This window comes from Megalopta genalis, chromosome 1 (assembly GCF_051020955.1).
Source record: "Megalopta genalis isolate 19385.01 chromosome 1, iyMegGena1_principal, whole genome shotgun sequence".
NCBI lineage: Eukaryota > Metazoa > Arthropoda > Insecta > Hymenoptera > Halictidae > Megalopta > Megalopta genalis.
Window position 1 is genome coordinate 16,600,624 of NC_135013.1, and position 18,671 is coordinate 16,619,294.

Genomic DNA, 18,671 nt, shown 5'->3' on the forward strand with positions numbered 1-18,671 from the left:
GCAAGTACAGTAATGTCCCCCTAACTGACACTCAACTTGTCCACTAGAATGGATAATTTGAGGAGAGGAGATACGATTATTCGAGGCTTGCAGCTCGTTTTTATAATTACGGACAATTTATAACTGTAAAAATAAACCGCAAGGCTCGAATAATCGTATCTCCTCTTCCCAAATTGTCAATTTTCGTGCGCGATCCGAGCGCAAATTAGGGAGAAATTACTGTAGTACGCATTGTACGCAAGTACAGTAATGTCTCCCTAACTGACGCTCAACTTGTCCACTAAAATGGATAATTTGAGAAGAGGAGATACAATTATTCGAGGCTTGCGGCTCGTTTTTATAATTCTTGACAATTCGTAACTATAAAAACGAACCGCAAGGCACGAACAATCGTGTCTCCTCTTCCAAAATTGTCCATTTTTGTGGCGTCGATTAAAGAAATATTACTGTACCATGTTTCGTTGGTCATCGCTGTTGCGTCCAGAGACAAGGGCCATAAAAAGGTCCCACCATTGGGGAAACCCTCTCAGGCCCCAACAAGGGTCAAGGCAGACACCCCCCTCCAAGGGGTGATTCGTGCCTTGACCAATAATAAACAATCTATCTCCATCCACGGGTGCTCTTCCACGACTTTCCAGCGTTGGAAGAGCATTCTTCCACCAGCGCTCGCAGAGAGTACAACACAAAAAATAAAGTTCTCTAAGACTACTAGAGACCCTTCCACGTCATTAATTTGCCGTAGGAAGCGCGAATCGAGCGTACAATAGTTCGGTCGCGCATGTACGTTGGGCGACTAACCGAACGTACGGACAAAACAATCGTTGCACCGCTTATCTTTTCGCGACACGCTTTTTAGTCGCAACAAACTAACTCTGGTTGGAAGACATAGAAATCTAATCTAAAGATGCTACGGATCGGCGTGGGTCGCGACGAAAACGCAACGGGTTGACGCCGCAAGTGTCGCGCGGCGATAAGGGAGAAGATTCTTGGGGATTCTAGGGGTTGGGGTGTGGAAAACAGTCGGGGTTGGCCGGGGTGGACGATGAAAACGGACGCAGTACGCGGCGGCGGGTGCGAGGTTTCTATCGAACGGGAACCGCTGCCCGGTCTGAAATCAATGGACAAAAGGCCGCGTGTCGCGGCTGCAGTGCCGCGTCGCGCCGCACCGTACCCGCAGCACTGACGCGGCCAAACCCGTCGAACCGTTCGCACCGTTCGGCCGAACCTCGAATAAAACCCGGCCAACGAATGCCCCGCAACCGTAAATGATTTCGGCCGCGATTCCGCTCCGGAACCACGCGGACAAAGTCACTCCTCGCCTTTTATTAATTTCGAATTTCCGAGCCGACTTTCGAATCGCGTGCCAACACATTTCCCCGATCTTCTCCCCCCTCCGTACCCCCTCTGTGTTTGGTCAAACGTTCATCCGCGTTCACCAGCTATTTCGAGCTGTTACTCCTGCCGGAAAATATTCAAATATTCGATCGGCATTGCGAATACGATTGTCGACGTGTACAGAGAAATTAACCCTTTGCACTCGAGTGGCGAGTCAGGGACACCACTAAAATCTGTTACACCACGTTTTGAGATAATTTTTATATTAACAAAGCTTAGATTTTAAAAAATTGTTAAGAGTCCTAAGAGTCGATTTCATATGCATAAAATGCATTTTATCACATAAAATGAAAATACTGTAAGCGAGAAAATTGATTTTATATTTACAGTTAACATAGCTTCGAGTGCAAAGGGTTAAGTAGTAAAATGGTACATCGTTCTGCTTTACCGTTGTGGAAATTATTTATTTAGTTGCTTAATACTTAACCCCTTTATATACGGGGTGACCCAGGTTTTTTCGGCCAAACGCAGGATATTCGGGATATTCAGCGTAAAAATGCTTCGTTAAGCCCTTGACATACGACTTTCTTTGCAGTTACTGCGATTAGAAATTTTTCGATTGCAATCATTTCTTGGAAGGGAAAGAAAATTGATGCTTATCGCGTGCCTAAATTTACTCGAATGTTTAAATATTGATGACAAGAGGTTAGAATTTTATTCCGATTTTAGAGGACAGAATAACAGAATTATTATATTATTATATTATTTTATTTTTATTTTATTTTTATTTAATAATATTATTATATTATTTTCATGACGAGTCGGACTCGTCGCAGTACGGCAAGGGGTTACAAATTTATGAGAAAAATACGAAGCAGCAACGGACCGATTGAAAGAAAATTGAACGAGATAGTAAATACAGCTAGGATAAGTATATACAGATGAGAAAAATACCACTAACGTTTGTCCACGTGAAACGTAAATCAGTTCGTTGTTGTGTCGCATTTTTCTCCTAATTTTTTAAACCTTCGCGCTCGTCTGGTGACCCCGAGGCACCACTAAAAAATGTTTATATCACATTCCAAAATAATTCTTACATCGAGCAAATGTAGATTTGAAAAATTGTTAAAATTATCAACTGTTTTATAAGTCACGAGACTCAATTTCACACGCATAAAATGCGCTCTGTCATATAAGATAGAGACAGCGTAGGTCAGAAAAATCAATTTAAGATTTACAGTTAAAATGGCTTCGAGTGCAAAGGGTTAATATGTTTTTCGTTATTTTCGCTGGTAAAATATGCTGACACCGTTCGACCAAAAAACCTGGAAAACCCTGTACAACGAGAACGTTATTGAACGCAATAGCAAATGAACTGGTACAAGATAAGAAAGAAGAAAAATGAAAAAAGAAGTGAAGGAAGACTTAATTAACCCTTTAATGCACAATTTAAAAAAAAAAACCGACCAAAAAAAATCAATTTTTTTATCTAAGAAAATACATATTTGGACCTTAATTTCAATAAATATGTAAAAAAAATGCAAAAATTACTAAAAATTCAATAAAAATAGTGGATAAATAATTATAGTGAATATTGAATCGCATTGCAGATCGAATTTTGTACCCATCGTACTGTTTTTCAATTACTATAGGTAACATAATATAAGTTGCGACGCCGACCGTATATATACGGGTCTGCACATTTTGGCCGGTTTTGCACGCCCGTGTTAATACGTTTCTGCGCGTTAAGGGGTTAAGTTTACTCTAAACGAGGCCGCGTTGTCGAGTGAAAAGGTCAATCTTCGTGAAACGTTTGTCATCTAAACTACCCGTTCCATCCAAAAATTCGGTAGCATGATTTTGTATCGATTCTAAAGCGAGCAGTAAGACGCTAGCTCGTTCGATATCAATAATTCGTCAACAATGCTCTACTTGTCGCGTAAGGAGATCGAACGAAGCACTTTTATCGCGCGTGTGTGGCTAGCCGCGGGAAAAAGTTCGGCAAGAAAAAGTTGAACCGTCGAGTAGGATCCACTTCGCGAGTTTTACTTCCTCCTGATGTACACACCAAACAATGGCAACGCAGCTTTGTTTTCAGTAGAGCTTCGTACTCCATTCGCCGTTTGCAACGCACGCCGTGGAATAAAATCGTGTCGTTTTACTCCGTCCGTTTCGAAAGTTCATAGCCGTTCTAGCTCGCAGCGATATTAACCCTTTGCACTCGAATGGTGACTCAGAGGCACCACGAAAATTTGTTACATCACGTTTCAAGATAATTTTTATATTAACACGAGTTCCAAAAATCAATTTCACACGCATAAAATGCATTTTATCGTGTAAAATGAAAAATACTACAAGTGAGAAAAATGATTTTATATTTACAGTTAAAATAGCTTCGAGTGCAAAGGGTTAAGAGCGGGACAGTCTTGAAAACAAGAGCAAGGGCGGAGATATTTTTCTCGGTGAAAAAGAATACATCGATTTGATTTCGGTTCTAGAGTGAACGCATTGAAATTTAACGAGGTTCTTCCGAGTTGAAGCTGCATATCCTTTCGGGAGCATTTTCATCGGGTGCCTGAAGTTTTATGGCTGTCGTCTATTTAAGAGCGTCCCCGCAGCCCGTTATGGATCATTGATCGCCAATCACAGTTCTTACCTACTCAGCTGACTAATCAGGAAGTAGGAGGCGGTCGGAACCGCTCCAGTAACTCGCAGCTGCAGCTGCACCTGCGGAGTTTAGCTGACCGTCGGATTCGAACCAATATTTCAACAAAATCTAAACCGGCGTTTATTAGAAAAATATCGGCGACGCGATATTAATAGTCGCTGAAAAACGTTCGAGGAAGTTCTGGTGCACTGTGTACCTTGAAACTTTCCAATCGATTGGTCGAATGCGATCTCATGTAAAAATAAAGCTGTACTCTTCGTCAAATTGTTATTATAGAAGTGGATGAATTCGTTTGAAATCCGCGAGACAGAGGGAAGGGGACGGACCCTGTACGGTTTCTGCCTCGATCAGTTCGTTCGTCGTTCGTAGAATTTCGATCGGTCGCTGAGCCACGAGACCGGCTGCTTCATTTTTAACATTATCGGGGAAAAGTGGCCAGGAAATCTTTTCGCGGAATGCCTGCTAAGCCGAAAGTGGAACAATGGTCGAAGCAATAAAACCGATCTTCTACCTAAACAGGCCTGTCGGTGCGACGTGTTTGAAAAATCGAAACTTCGCACTTGCCCGCTTCAAATTCATCGGACGTAGCGCGATCTTTGCAATTAGATCTTACTCTTGATCTTGCCATTGTTTTATTTTGCATTGCTTTCGTTGATCGAAGAGCGTCTTATAAAGCTCTTCGCATTCCCACAAATTCCAGTTGAGTTCTAGGGAAATGAATATTTTTGTATTTAAAAAAAATTACCGTACGTTTTGCAAACATCGGTGAATAAACTGTTGAATTTTTTTGATCGAATCGCCCAATAGTTTCGTTAGCATTTCAAGTCTGCCGTTATCTTACATAAAAAGATGAAAAAACGCGATCTTCTTATTTCTGTTTCCGTTCCATCCAGTTGGAACTTTTAACAAACATTTCGTAGACATTGCCTGGTAAGCTATTGGATTGTTCGGAAAGTAATTTCGTTCTTTCACGAGGAAGTGAAAGACGACTTTTTAATGTTTAGAGTAAATATTATTTACTAATGTATTATTCTACAATGTTTCGACGATCATTCTAATAACTTTGATATCGTATGCTCGTAAAAGTCCTGTTTTTCATTGGCAAAATACTGGATCAAGTATTTTTTTAACACGCGTACCCAACAAAAGTTTTTTGAAAAACGAAATTATTTTCCGAACAACCCAATAGTTTCTCTGACATTTCAAAGAATAGAAGTCATATCGTCCACTTCGATAAAAGTTATTCTGTTTTAAAAGATGTCCGGCTATTAATGCGAGTTCGTTTATGCACAGAGTGTGCCATAATTATGATATTATTCATGAGGATAAGTTTCATATTTATGTTATTCCTGAGGACATTTGAAGTAACTTTTTCCTTAGCGAAAATGCAATCCGCGGTTTCGTTTACGAGTTATTAACGAAAAACGCTGACCAATAAGAGCTCAGCTGGCGCAAGGCGGCTGAGCCAACGAGCGGTCGAAGCCCAGTTCCGCTGATTGGCTTGGCCGCCTAGCGCTCGGCGAGCTCGCCTCTGATTGGTCAGCGTTTTTCGTTAATTACTCGTGAACGAAGCCGCGGACTGCATTTTCGCTAAGGAAGAAGTTACTTCAAATGACCTCATGAATCACCATTTACCGAGTGTTCTAGTAATTATGGGACACCCTATATATTCTTCGAGCATCTGAACTCTTGTCATATTACTGATTAGGTCACAGCCAGAAGGAAAATGAAACGGGAATAAAGGGGTGCAGAAACGTGGCGCTCGAGGAAGCAAAATTGCCAACGCGTCCAAGACACTTGCTCGCGCGTATCCGTTCGCGAATAAATCAATCGCAGCCGTCGCGAACATACGTTTCCGGGACGCGGCAGCCGGTTTTTACCAATTTTGCGGGGCGGTGCCACGTCGAAAAGGGCCGACGTTTCTCGGTTCTTCGCGGAGGCGGGGATGGCGAAATTAACGGAAAACATCGAGGACGCTCGGCGCACTCGAGATCTAACCCTGGCAAGAAGCTGAGACCGGGCGAAGTTATTAATCCGGGCAAAAAGAACCTTGAATGTTGAATAGGGAACGAAAATTAAGGACTTAAGGGTCGCGCGGACCCGCGTCACGCGGTCGTTACTCATTGTTGTGGTAGCTCGTGACGTTTTCCGAAAGTTTCGACGTGCTGTCGGTGCCCCTGATGAAACTGACTTAGAACTGCTTGACACGGATCGTAATGCCAACGATAATTTATACGATGAGTAAACGATAATATTTAGACACGTTTCAGAAATACGCAATAACATTTTTCAGATTGGATCGAATGATCTGATTTTTCTTTTCTTGAGATGTTAGACATTTGTAAAAAGTTGATCAAAATTTCTTTGCTGATTGTCTGGTAATAAATCATCGTCTAAACATAAATCAAGTCATTTTGTCCACTTTTTAAAAAGTTATTACGTTTCAAAAGGTATCAGAATATTATCGTTACACACTGTATATCGCAAATAGAGACATTTAAGGAATAAGCTCTAACATTTTTCAATTTTTAAGAGCTCACAATTTTCGAGACGATTCACTGTATCAAGACTTTCAATGATTCTATAGAAAAGGATTATACAAAAATTCGCTGCCTCTGATCAAACATATTAATTTGAAAGTAGACCTTTAATTACTCGAACTCGAGGATCGGTAGATTTTGGTAAAGATGTTCGATATTTTATTAAAAAATTAATGCTGGATGCTGAATTTTTTTCTAGAAAATATATAATATTTATATATTATACATTATATATATTTTTATATAATTTTTTTTCTATAAATATATAATATTTATATATTATACATTATATATATTTTTATATAATTTTTTTTCTATAAATATATAATATTTATATATTATACATTATATATATTTTTATATAATTTTCTTTCTATAAATATATAATATTTATATATTATACATTATATATATTTTTATATAATTTTTTTTCTATAAATATATAATATTTATATATTATACATTATATATATTTTTATATAATTTTTTTTCTATAAATATATAATATTTATATATTATATATTATATATATTTTTTTCTATAAACATATAACATAAATACCTTTCTTCAAGCTATTGTTGAAGTACGATAAAAAGTTCGACAGATTTATGTTCAGCTCCTGAAACGCACAAATTTTTAAAGAGGATTTTAAAGAATCTATCTTTAAAGTGGCTAGATACGTTTACGTCGACGCGATTAGATCGTGGCGAATGAAAATACGCAATGCGTCCCCTCCCCGACTGGAAGCTCGAAAATGTCAGCCTGATTTGGGTTTCGAAACTACCCCCGGTCGATTGGCAGTCTCTCCGCAGCTGAAACCGTAGCTACCCGGGTCGCATACGTTGCCAAAATTTCGCCTAGTTACGTAGAATTCGTGATAGAAAATCCGAGCGAGTCCTCAGACATCGTTCCGCGTTCACCGTAAACGAGAGAGCAGTTCTAGACCGCGTCGATTTAACTCTGCCGCATCCTTCAACGATTTCTCTTCCGCATTCTGTAACATCCTTCACCTTGATCCGAAATTTTTCCAAAATGAAACACAGAAAATCGCTGCTTTCTGTGGAAATTGTGGTCGATGCCGTTTACACATTCCCTAATTGACAGATAAGCTTAATTTGCTTGCATTTGCCGTAGTCGAATTAATGAATTCCCTGCACATTAATGGCTTGTTTACATTAATAATGGATTATTGGCATTAATAAACAAATATATACATCAAATACCTCGCATATACGAAACATGGTTATCGAAATAAACGCGTTTGCAACTCGTTTACAAGAAATCAACATGGACCAAATTAAATTTATTTCATCTTATTTCATCGTTATTTAAATTATTACATTTCAAGCAAGCTCAGATATTAATCTCCGGTGACAATTCTACCTCGAACTTCCTCCTGCGAATAAGTCAGTCAATGACGCTTCCACTAAGAACCGCTGAATACAGCATACAATAAAAATTTGTCCGCGATCTTGGATCATGCTCGATCACGCAGCAAAAGATTTCGTAGCCCCGGATCGATGAACCCGTTTCTGATAAATTCCCAAAGCCAATCCGCCCTCTTCGTATAATTTTTAAAAATCGCCTCGACCACCATTTCCAAGTGAAAATCCCAAGACACCCCAGCCTTTCGATTACCATCAACGATTGCGGACACGCGTCCCTCAGGCTCGAAAACTTCCGTGACCTCGTAGCTCCTGAACGAAGGATGCAGCAGAGTTAATCGAATAATTCGTCGCGTCGGAATCCGTAGGTCGGAGCGTTTCAAGTGTTCAGGTTGCCGGTGAGTCGAGTCTGTGATCAGATCCTTCATCCGCGATAAAGGGACGCGCGGTGTGCAGACGCGAGTGTGGGATCCTAGGCAATCCCTATTAGGGAGTGAGGTTGTCAGGAGAGGAATTAAGGGTGACTTCGAGGAGCTGAGCCACGCTCTGACACGGCGCGACGCGACGCGACACGACGCGACGCGATCCACGGTGCTGTCCGAAGGTGTTCGAAGGGGATATGCTCGACCTTGGTGGTCGCCGGTCTCGTGGGCTATTTTAAAAGGGGAGCAAGGACGCTTATGGAGCCGGCCAGCACGGTTCCTGCGGCCGGGAACGAAACGGGCAGACGACGACGACGGTCGATCCGGACGGCCGACTGAAAATAGAGACGGCCACGGTCCACGGAGGCACGAGATGACACCGGCAGAGGACACGGAACCAGCCAGCACCATCTAGCTACCCTCTCTCTCTCTTTCTCTCTCTCTCTCTCCGACGAGGTATTATGAACCTGGAATGGCCATCATCGAGTCCTCTGTTGCCCGAGGAGATTGAGGTATGGCCGCGGTAGCCGGCATCTATGGCTTCTCAGAGGAACGACACGTCAGATATCCCGAGCATCGGCAGCATCCGTGAGTTTCACGTGAAAGACGCCCGAATAATCGATATACTATCCCCCCCGAAACCACCCGCACCCAATCGCGATCTACAGGGTGTCTGGTGAATCGACCGACGATCGCCTAATCGGCCCCGTCGACATGGTTCCGATCGTGCTCGTTACGTGGACAAATTATTGGTAATTCCCCTGCCGCATTATCGCTTAACACGTCCGCGGGCAGAAAAAACCTTTGATCAGCTGCGAAAGTAGACAGGTGACTTGTTCGTGAACCCTTACGTTAAGCTGCATGATTATTTAAAAAAGATGATAATAAACGATATATAGAATCGAATGCACGATGATGTGGCTTATTTTGAATGTTGTAGCATTCGTCATTTTGCATCGCGATGATATACAGTAAGGTCTCCCTAATTGGCGCTCGGATTGTGCACAGAAGTGGACAATTTGGGAAGAGGAGATAGGATTATTCGAGCCTTGCGGTTAGTTTTTATAGTTACCGATTGTCAACAACTATAAAAGTCGCAATTATATTTTAATTTATATATATAATATATATAATTATGTAATAATTAAATTATAATATTTAATTATTATATATAATTATATATTATAAAATAATTATATATAATTTAATTTATATAATATAATAATTTATATATATAATTTAAATTATAAGAGTCGCAATCGTATCTCCTATTCCCAAATTGTCCACAATCCGAGCGCCAATTAGGGAGACATTACTGTACATATATTTGTCATTCCAGGTACAGTAATGTCTCCCTAACTGACGCTTAGATTGCGCACAAAAGTGGACAATTTGGGAAGAGGAGATACGATTATTCGATCCTTGCAGCTCGTTTTTATAGTTGTTGACAATTCGTGAATATAACCGCAAGGATCGAATAATCGTATCTCCTCCTCCTAAATTGTCCATTTTTATGGACAATTCGAGCGTCAAAGAGACATTACTGTAATAGCAAAATTTAAAAAAGAAAAGTATTCTAGTCATTGTATGTGTAGTAAATCTCCGAAGAATTCGAGTCATTTCGATCAATATGAAAAAGCTTTAAAAGGTGTCCGAATATTAAATGTGCAAGTCACCGTATACTATACATTAGAAAGCTTTATTTAGGATCGCATCGTTTACAAATTAATTAGAAGTTTTGTATTACTTTATCTCCGTCACGTACAGTAGATAAGCTGGTTTTTGGATTCGAGAATTTTTGAAGCTTCGACTGTAAAAGCTACGCAGATAATCCTCGCATAGAACGACTCTATAAACTCTACCAGATCGAATGGTGTATTTTTGTATAATTTTATGAACGTTTAAACTCGTTTAAATAACGTTTGAAGCTAAAGAGGCTTCGATACCTTATCAATTATTATCATTGGAGTGTCTATAGAATCCTTCTCTTCCGGGAATTGAATTTTACGAAGTTGATTGCACCGCAAAGGATACGCTGCTAAACGATTCGCATGGCAGAGAACAACCCAGACACCCTGTATACTAATATTTCTGGTCGACAGCGAATAACAAAGTTGGCCGAGAAAGTCCGGTTCGTTACTTGATCGGAATTGGGACGTTGTCCTGATCGTAATTAGGCGAGCCTGGTACAGAGCGAGCCGGTCACTAGATCGGGCCGGATTCATAATTCACAGGTTAATTAGGATCGGCAATGACAGCGGAGATGTTTCTCTTGTACAAGATGCTTGGCTAGATTGGCGCCGATCTATAATTCATTGCCAATTAGACCGTGGATCCGCGCACGGTGCCGGGCGATCAAACGTGTTAAAGTGTCCAGAAACACAAAGTTTGATCAATCCGGAATCCAGTTTAACGAGTTTCAATTTGAAATTAAATTCGAATTATTCGAGTGGTCTGCGATCTGTTTGCGCAACAATCTCGCCGCAACGAAAGAATCGTTAATGAATTTCGAATTAAATTCAATGATACGAATGGAAATGATTTAAATCCTGTGGCGGCGCGGCGATTCGTTTCACCGCTGTGCTGAAAGCGCGCGTTGCTTTTGTTTGTCCGACAAGGAAATGATTAATGACGACTGCGAAACGTCCGATTATCGTAAAAAGCTCGATATACGCGAGCGAATAGGCTGTTTACGTTCGACGAGTTTAAAGAATTTCGTGAATAAAATAAATCGATCGGTGCAAAATTTCGCCCGTTCGACCGTAAACCCGGCACAGACCGACAGCTGTTTAAATACTCGTCGATTTCATATCTGTTTGACTGGAAATTACACGAAACTTTCAGCGCGTCGGATTATTCCAGAATTACCAGCAGGTAATTGTAAACACAATTTCGAGCTAAAGCGATTACGTTCGGAATTCGTTTCGACGCGATTAAGACTTATCCAATTGCAACAAACGCACACACACATATACACGCGCATAGATATATTCCACGTTCAATCGAATAAGTTGTTGAATACGTTGGAAAAAATTCAAGGTCTCGACGCGTAAGTTTTTCTGGCACAAAAAAATAAGACCCCATTAGCTGTCGGAGAATGAACCGATCGCTTCGGGACGTTGAGAAAAATTTCGCCAGGCTGATTCAAGGTTCATTTGCCAAAAAATTAGAGGCACTCGCGTGGATGGCCGGGATGCAGGGATTATTTGGTTGAAGGGGCTTTAGACGGGTGTCAAAGGAATCGATCAGGGAGACCGAGCCTTGAACCGAGGAGTCGCTAGGGAGAAATGCGCGGACGGTTTGTTTAAAGAAGTAAGCGGTCAAATGGGACGTTAACGCAACCCAGTTCTTCCGTGAACAACTTCCCCTGAAAAAGGAACGGGAACTGTCGAGCTAACTTCGCCATCTTTCCGGGAAGCATAAAGCGTGGCCCTTGAAAATGTCTCCTTTTTATTCGACGATTCCTTTTAGGCTCGGCTCGTCTCACGTACACCAAACACCACGAAAACCAGTCGTAATTCTGTTTTATAGCTGTATAGTTCATCATAAAGATGCTTTCACGAGAAATTTCTCGATGAACTTATTTGTTCAAGTTGATATTATTAATATCAACACTTTACGTATCGGCAGTTTCCTTTCCATTTCGTAAAATCGAAATTCAACAGTTAAGAATTCTTTTAATAACGGGTATGCGACAGTGATTTCATCCATAATTCAATTAATTATTTGAATTCGTATAATATCACAGTGCTAATCGAGATTTCGTTCGATTGACATGTTTTACGGGATATACGCATTTATAAATAATAATAGTGATAAGATTGACCTATTTTTATCCAGTGTTGCTAGATTTAAAAGCAGACTTTATGAACTGTTTATTTAATTATTATTATTATTATTATTATTATTATTATTGTTATTATTATTATTATTATATATATTTTTTAAATCTGTTTTTAAATCTAGCAACATTGGATGCAAATAGGTCAATCTTATCAGTATTATTATTTTTGAATGCATATATCCTGTATAACGGTTCAATCTAATTAAATTTTGATATTATATATATATATGCATTCACACACACACACACAAATAATAATACTGATAAAATTGACCTCTTTGCATCCAATGTTGCTAGATTTTAAAAATATATAATAATAATAATAATAATGATAATGATGATGATGATGATGATGATGATGATAATAATAATAATAATAATAATAATAATGATAATAATGATAATAATAATCAAATAAACATGCTATAACAACATCTTCTGAAATTATTATCTAAAAAGAAAATGATCGAAAAGTCTGTGAGCAGAATTTCGGCAATTAACGTGGTAAACATTGAAATATTGGTTATTACAATACAAATCGTACAAAGTTTAAGCGAATCGAGTCATTGTCATAAAATATTATGCTTCAACTGTACGAATTGCCAAAAATTCTGGTAAATTGCGGCCGATGGTTTTATCGGTATCGATCGCGAAATGTACGAGAGTGATTTTCGAATGGGAAAAATCGTACGGAAAATGCGGGAGACATGAGCAAATCGGAAACGGAAATTTGGCGAACTCTGGACGCGAACAACCCTCGATATATCGAGCATTACACACCATTAACAATTGAATTCGCGCGTTCTCGAATTCCGGGATAATCGAGGCAGAAGAATCGCGTGATTTTTCGTCGAATGACGGTGCACGGGGCGGGGATAGAGAGAAATGGGTGTCGACCGGTGTGTCCGATGAAAAACCCGGAAGCGCGGATGGGTGGCGTGTGACGAAAGCGGCTCTCGTTTTCGAGTTCCCCGGTTGTCGTTTGCCGCTCGCCGGGCCGGTCATTACGCGACTCAATAATGCAGATCCATGGTTGGCTCGGTCGAAGGACACGTGGTTCGCGTTACTTGGCGGCAAAGGGGATGCTTGGACAGTCATTTCGCCAAGTGACTCTATACACGGCCTATCGCGTCGCAGAATTCGAACCGTGAAACGCTTTTTCTCCATTCCCCCGGTTAACTTGCTATCGATCTTCGCACTGGCTTTACACGGATAAACGCTCTCGTAAGTGGCTTCGCGATTCCGTCATTATCTTCTAACGGCCTGAATTATGTCGCTCATAATTTTAAACGGCACGCGCTCGACAGACCGTCGCCGCCCCAGACGCGTGAGTTCGTTGCGAATAACTTATGCTATCGCCAGAATCTATATCGCAAATTGGACAGGAGGATACGGTGCTTCGTTTCTTCATTGAACAGACTCCAAGCTTTAAATTAAGTATATTTGATAATTATTGGGTTGGCAACTAAGTAATTGCCGATTTCAGTTATAGATGTCTCTCACTCCCATTTTTATGATATCCGTAAATGTTATATTATAAAATTATTATTATTATTATTATGTTATTTTTTATTATATTATTATATTATTATATACAATAAAATAATATATATTATTATATTATTATATATAATAAAATAATATATATTATTATTATATTATTATATATAATAAAATAATATATATTATTATTATATATATTATATATAATATTATTATTATATTATATATAATATTATTATTATTATTATTATATATATAATATTATTATCATTACCCGTGAATGTTAGCAACTGGACAAATTGAATGCAGCGGTCAAGAAAAAGCGACCAGAATTGGTCAATCGTAAAGGTGTCATTTTCCAGCAGGACAATGCTAGGCCGCACACGTCTTTGTCCACTCGGCAAAAATTCATGGATATTGGTTGGGAATCGATGTTACACCCACCATATAGTCCCGATCTCGCGCCATCGGATCACCACTTATTTCGATCCCTGGACAACTCCCTTCGTGGTAAAACTTTTAACGATGATGACGCTGTAAAATCTCACTTAACTCAGTTTTTGGCCGAAAAGGATCAGACTTTCTACGAGCGTGGAATTTTCAAGTTGTCGGAGAGATGGCAAAAGGTCATCGAACAAAATGGAAAATACATTACAGATTAAACTTCGTTCCAAGTAAAAGAAAATTTTTTATTTCATCGAACAAATCGGCAATTACTTAGTTGGCAACCCAATAAAACACAATTTTTTGATGTAACTTATCAGGGTTGATGTCGAACGTCAAAGACGACGAACGTTCATGCGACGATGATTTTAATTGAAAGATTCCAGAAGTTTTCAGAGATCTGATTAAACTATTGCATCATTCAATTCGTATAGCTAAACGTACTTCTGATTCTTCGGTATTTTTTCATAAATACTAGACGGTTACGCATCAGTCAACCCTTTAAAAATTATACAATTTCAGCAATTTCATTCAATAAATCGACAAGTTCTTTCGAACAATATACTTGAACAGCTTGTTTCAAGATTACTGTTTAACAGAAAGTCGCCGAGCTCGCTCCTAGATGCAACACGCTCGTTAATCCTTAAATGCATATTGTTGCCAATTGTCTACATTCCAGTTCCACTTAATTTTATTCAAAAACCTGAGTATGCGCGTTTCCGAACACACGTTGATAACAATAGACAATAGACTATGCGTGAAATAAAAGACTTGACATTACTTTTGGCGAGTAAGTTATATGCTTTTTGACATTTGAATGTGGTGGGTGATAACTTCCAGGTTGCAAAGGATTTTCACGCACTGAGTGCATCAAATGCAAGGTTGCTTTGTGTCACAACAAAAATCGCAATTGCTTTGCTGCATTTCATTTACAAATAATGTGAAAATTCCGATACTAATAGATAATATAAATGCATGACCATTTGTTTACGTCTACAATAATTTTAGTAATAAACGCATATCGTTGCCAAAAGTCTACATACAACTTTTTTTCGGAATAAATACTCAATATTATTACCTAGATTTTTTATTCATTTTTTACGTAACCTATGACTACATTCCTATAAAAAACGAAGTTTTAAAATTCAAAACAAAAAATCATGCATTTAAGGGTTAAAACATTCGTTAATCAGCTTGCTTCCAACAAAAGCGTCAAAAGTATTAAAATTTTCTAGCTGAAAATCTCGAAATCTACACGACAAAATATCTTCCTCTGTATCCTTGATACTCGTTAAACACTAAGGTTTGATAAATGTTAATGATAGAACAGATCGACTGTGAAGGAACGTCGGGAAAAATGTTTGCTCGATTGGAAGGACAAATGCGAGCATTTAGGTATTGGCAAGGCAACATCCCCGCGGCTGTCTGCAGACGTCCGAGGTTGTAGCGCGCGAACTAATTGCCGATCTCGGTGTTTTCTCCTCCGCTTTCTGCTTCCTTGTGTATTAATAACGAAGCGCACGGGATGCACGTGTGTACGGAAGGGTTGGAAAGGCTCGCGGGGTGGCGAGAGGTTTGAGACGCGCCACGGTCGCGGGTTAATTGATTTCCAATACCGGGGCTGACCGGCCTTCGGACCCGCGTAGAAGCGAACCGTGCATCCGTCGCCTCGCACAATCGGCCGATACGTTCGCTACGGGACACGCTGTATATTGAACAGCGGTAGCGGATTCATAATTCCCGCGCTGTTCCGCAGCGCGTAGTAACAAAGGCAATTTTCCGCTATTTTTCTTAGAAAATCTACGAGCACCGCGCAGTGAGCAAAATGACGAAGATAAGATAAAAATTAGAGAATTTTTTTTATGGCGATTAGGTGAAGCGACGATTTTTTGCTGAAATGCTGAAATGTTGCGGAATAAGGACAAAATAGAAATTATATAAATTTGTAATATTTTTTAATTTAGCATAAATTTGTAGCATTTTTTAATCTCGAAAATTTATGCTAAAATTGAAATATTTCAACAAAACTGTGTTTTATTCAGTAGTATGTACTGTTGCATTTTTTATGGCATGATATACATCATTTGCAAGTAGATTTTGACACGCTGATTTGAAATGTGATTGCAAATATCACTTTAGGGTTTTGAAAACCTAACAATTTAAGTGAAAAAACTGTCGGCAGCACTGCAAATCTTCAGAAAAATCCAGATTTGCTCATATATATATATGAGCAAATAAATAAATAAATATAATATGATAAATAATATATGAGCAAATAAATAAATATATATATATATATCTATTTATTTATTTATTTATTTATTTATTTGGAAAAATTAAATTTAATAAACGTATAAATATCGATGCTAATGCTTCATCAGGTTGTTAGGAACGTACAGTGTCCCACAAAAATGTTCGTACACACCTTTTAAAACGCAATAACTATTTTAAAACCGAACTAAATGTCTTGAATTTTTTTAGGTGATAGAGGGACTAGTCTACAAGAACTGAAATGCTACTGAAATGCTTTCTTTTTAAATTTTGCTATTACTTGGAATGACAAAAAAGTAAAAATCTCTGAATCTATAACGAAAATTTAAAAAATGTCTCTCGTAAATCTCGGTAACTTCTATGCATGTTGAAAATTTTATCGAAATCGGTTCACATTGTTATAAGTTGTAATAAATTGAAGATCGCAAAAATTGCAGTTTTACCGCGATTTTGAGCAAAAACTGGAAGAAATCTGTTTTTTTTAAATCATTCAATGCCTATAGCTCGACTCTGAATTGATCGATTTCGATCAAATTTTCAGCACGCATATAAGTTGCCGAGATCTACGAAAGGCTTTTATAAATTTTCGTCATAGGCTCAGTTAAAAAAGTTAAGAAACGAGGGTTTCTACTACTTTTTTCTTTTAATTCCAAGCAATAGTAAAATAAAAAAAAAAGGAAAACTCTTCAGCCATCGTCTAATAGACCAGTCCCCTCTATCGCCTGAAAATTGAATTCAAGTCGTTTAGTTCAGTTTTGGAAAAGTTATCGCGTCTTAAAAGCTGTACGAACACTTTTGTGGGCCGCTGCAAATGTTGCCACCTATGAATTTCGAAAAACGATAACGTCCTCTTGCAGCGAGAGTTCTTGGCAGCTCCCGGTGAATCGACTAATCCAGAATCGAGCTACAGGCGTGGAATGATTTAAAAAGAACAGATTTCTTCCAGTTTTTGGTCAAAATCGCGGTAAAACTGCAATTTTTGCGACCTTCAATTGATTGCAACTTATAACAACGTGAACCGATTTTGATGAAATTTTCAGCACGCATATAAGTTGCCGAGACCTACGAAAGGCTTTTATAAGTTTTCGTCATAGGCTCAGTTAAAAAAGTTAAGAAACGGGGGTTTCTAATTTTTTCTTTTAATTCCAAGCAATAGCAAAATAAAAAAAAACGAAAGCTCTTCAGCCATCGTCTAATAGACCAGTCCCCTCTATCACCTGAAAATTGAATTCAAGTCGTTTAGTTCAGTTTTAGAAAAGTTATCGCGTCTTAGAAGATGTACGAACACTTTTGTGGGCCGTTGTGTGTTGTAAATGTTGCCACCTATGAATTTCGAAAAACGCCCACGGATAACGTCCTCTTGCAGCGAGAGTTCTTGGCAGCTCCCGGTGAAACTTTGCAAGACCGCGGCGAAGTTCGTGGGCTGTTTACGTTTTCGATTGGATCCGACAGCAGACAGAGGGTCGTCGAGTGTCGGGCTCGATTAAAAATGTCGAAATGGCTGCGCTGCCAATCGCACGTGTCCCACGGCCGATTGAAATTTGTCAGGCTTTCGAGCATTATGCCGCGGATCGCAGCATATCAATATCAGTTGGCCGCGTTCTGTTCGGAACGACTGCTCGTTTGTTCGGCCCCCGTGATTTCCGCATATTAATTATCACCGGCTGACTTCGGGGCTCGTTAGTTACTGTCTTTTTTCCTACGTCGGACCCCGGTGTACAGGCACGCGGGCCGCTCCCGGGCCAGAGAAAATGGTTTGATCCGTTATTGATGCGCCGGCCATCCGCGAGGAGGTTTGATAAATGGTAACGGCCGCGAGAACCAGCAAAGGGGGCCACCAAAATGGCGGCCGGGATCGGGACACCCCGGATAATTAATCGATCGCCAGTGGCCCTTAATGTCGTTATAACTGCCTTCTCGATGACGATCGCTATAGCCATTATTTTTAATCGCCCGCGCCAATCAGAAATCAATCTGTCACGCACGCTCAGACGATCTTGTTTATTTACAACAACTATTGCCTCCGAATCGCTGCACTCCGGATTCGATCGAGTCCAAATCGGTACAAATGTCACTCACAAAAATCCAAGAAGCAGCGTCAAAAAGATGCTGGCTATCTGCTTAGCCAGCAAGAGAACAATTTAAGGATGTTAACCCTTTGCACTCGGATGCCGCCGATACGGCGACACGATGTATTAATTATTATTTTATATTATATATATAATTATATGAACTATATTATAACCATAATTATATCAA

The 18,671-nt window shown here is 39.4% G+C and overlaps 1 protein-coding gene across 13 annotated transcripts in view; it reads left to right on the forward strand.

Moving 5' to 3' along the window:
- Positions 1 to 18,671, forward strand: part of shaker (potassium voltage-gated channel protein Shaker) — a 489,510-nt gene that overhangs the window by 303,234 nt on the left and 167,605 nt on the right. For 2 of the 13 annotated variants that reach the window (XM_033473884.2, XM_033473878.2), the window contains exon 2: positions 8,297 to 8,938. The exons of the other annotated variants lie outside the window; for them this stretch is intronic. In XM_033473884.2, the coding sequence (XP_033329775.1) occupies positions 8,865 to 8,938 (74 nt within the window). In that variant the 5' untranslated portion in view covers positions 8,297 to 8,864. The remainder of the gene's footprint in view (positions 1 to 8,296; positions 8,939 to 18,671) is intronic. 13 annotated transcript variants of the gene reach the window in all.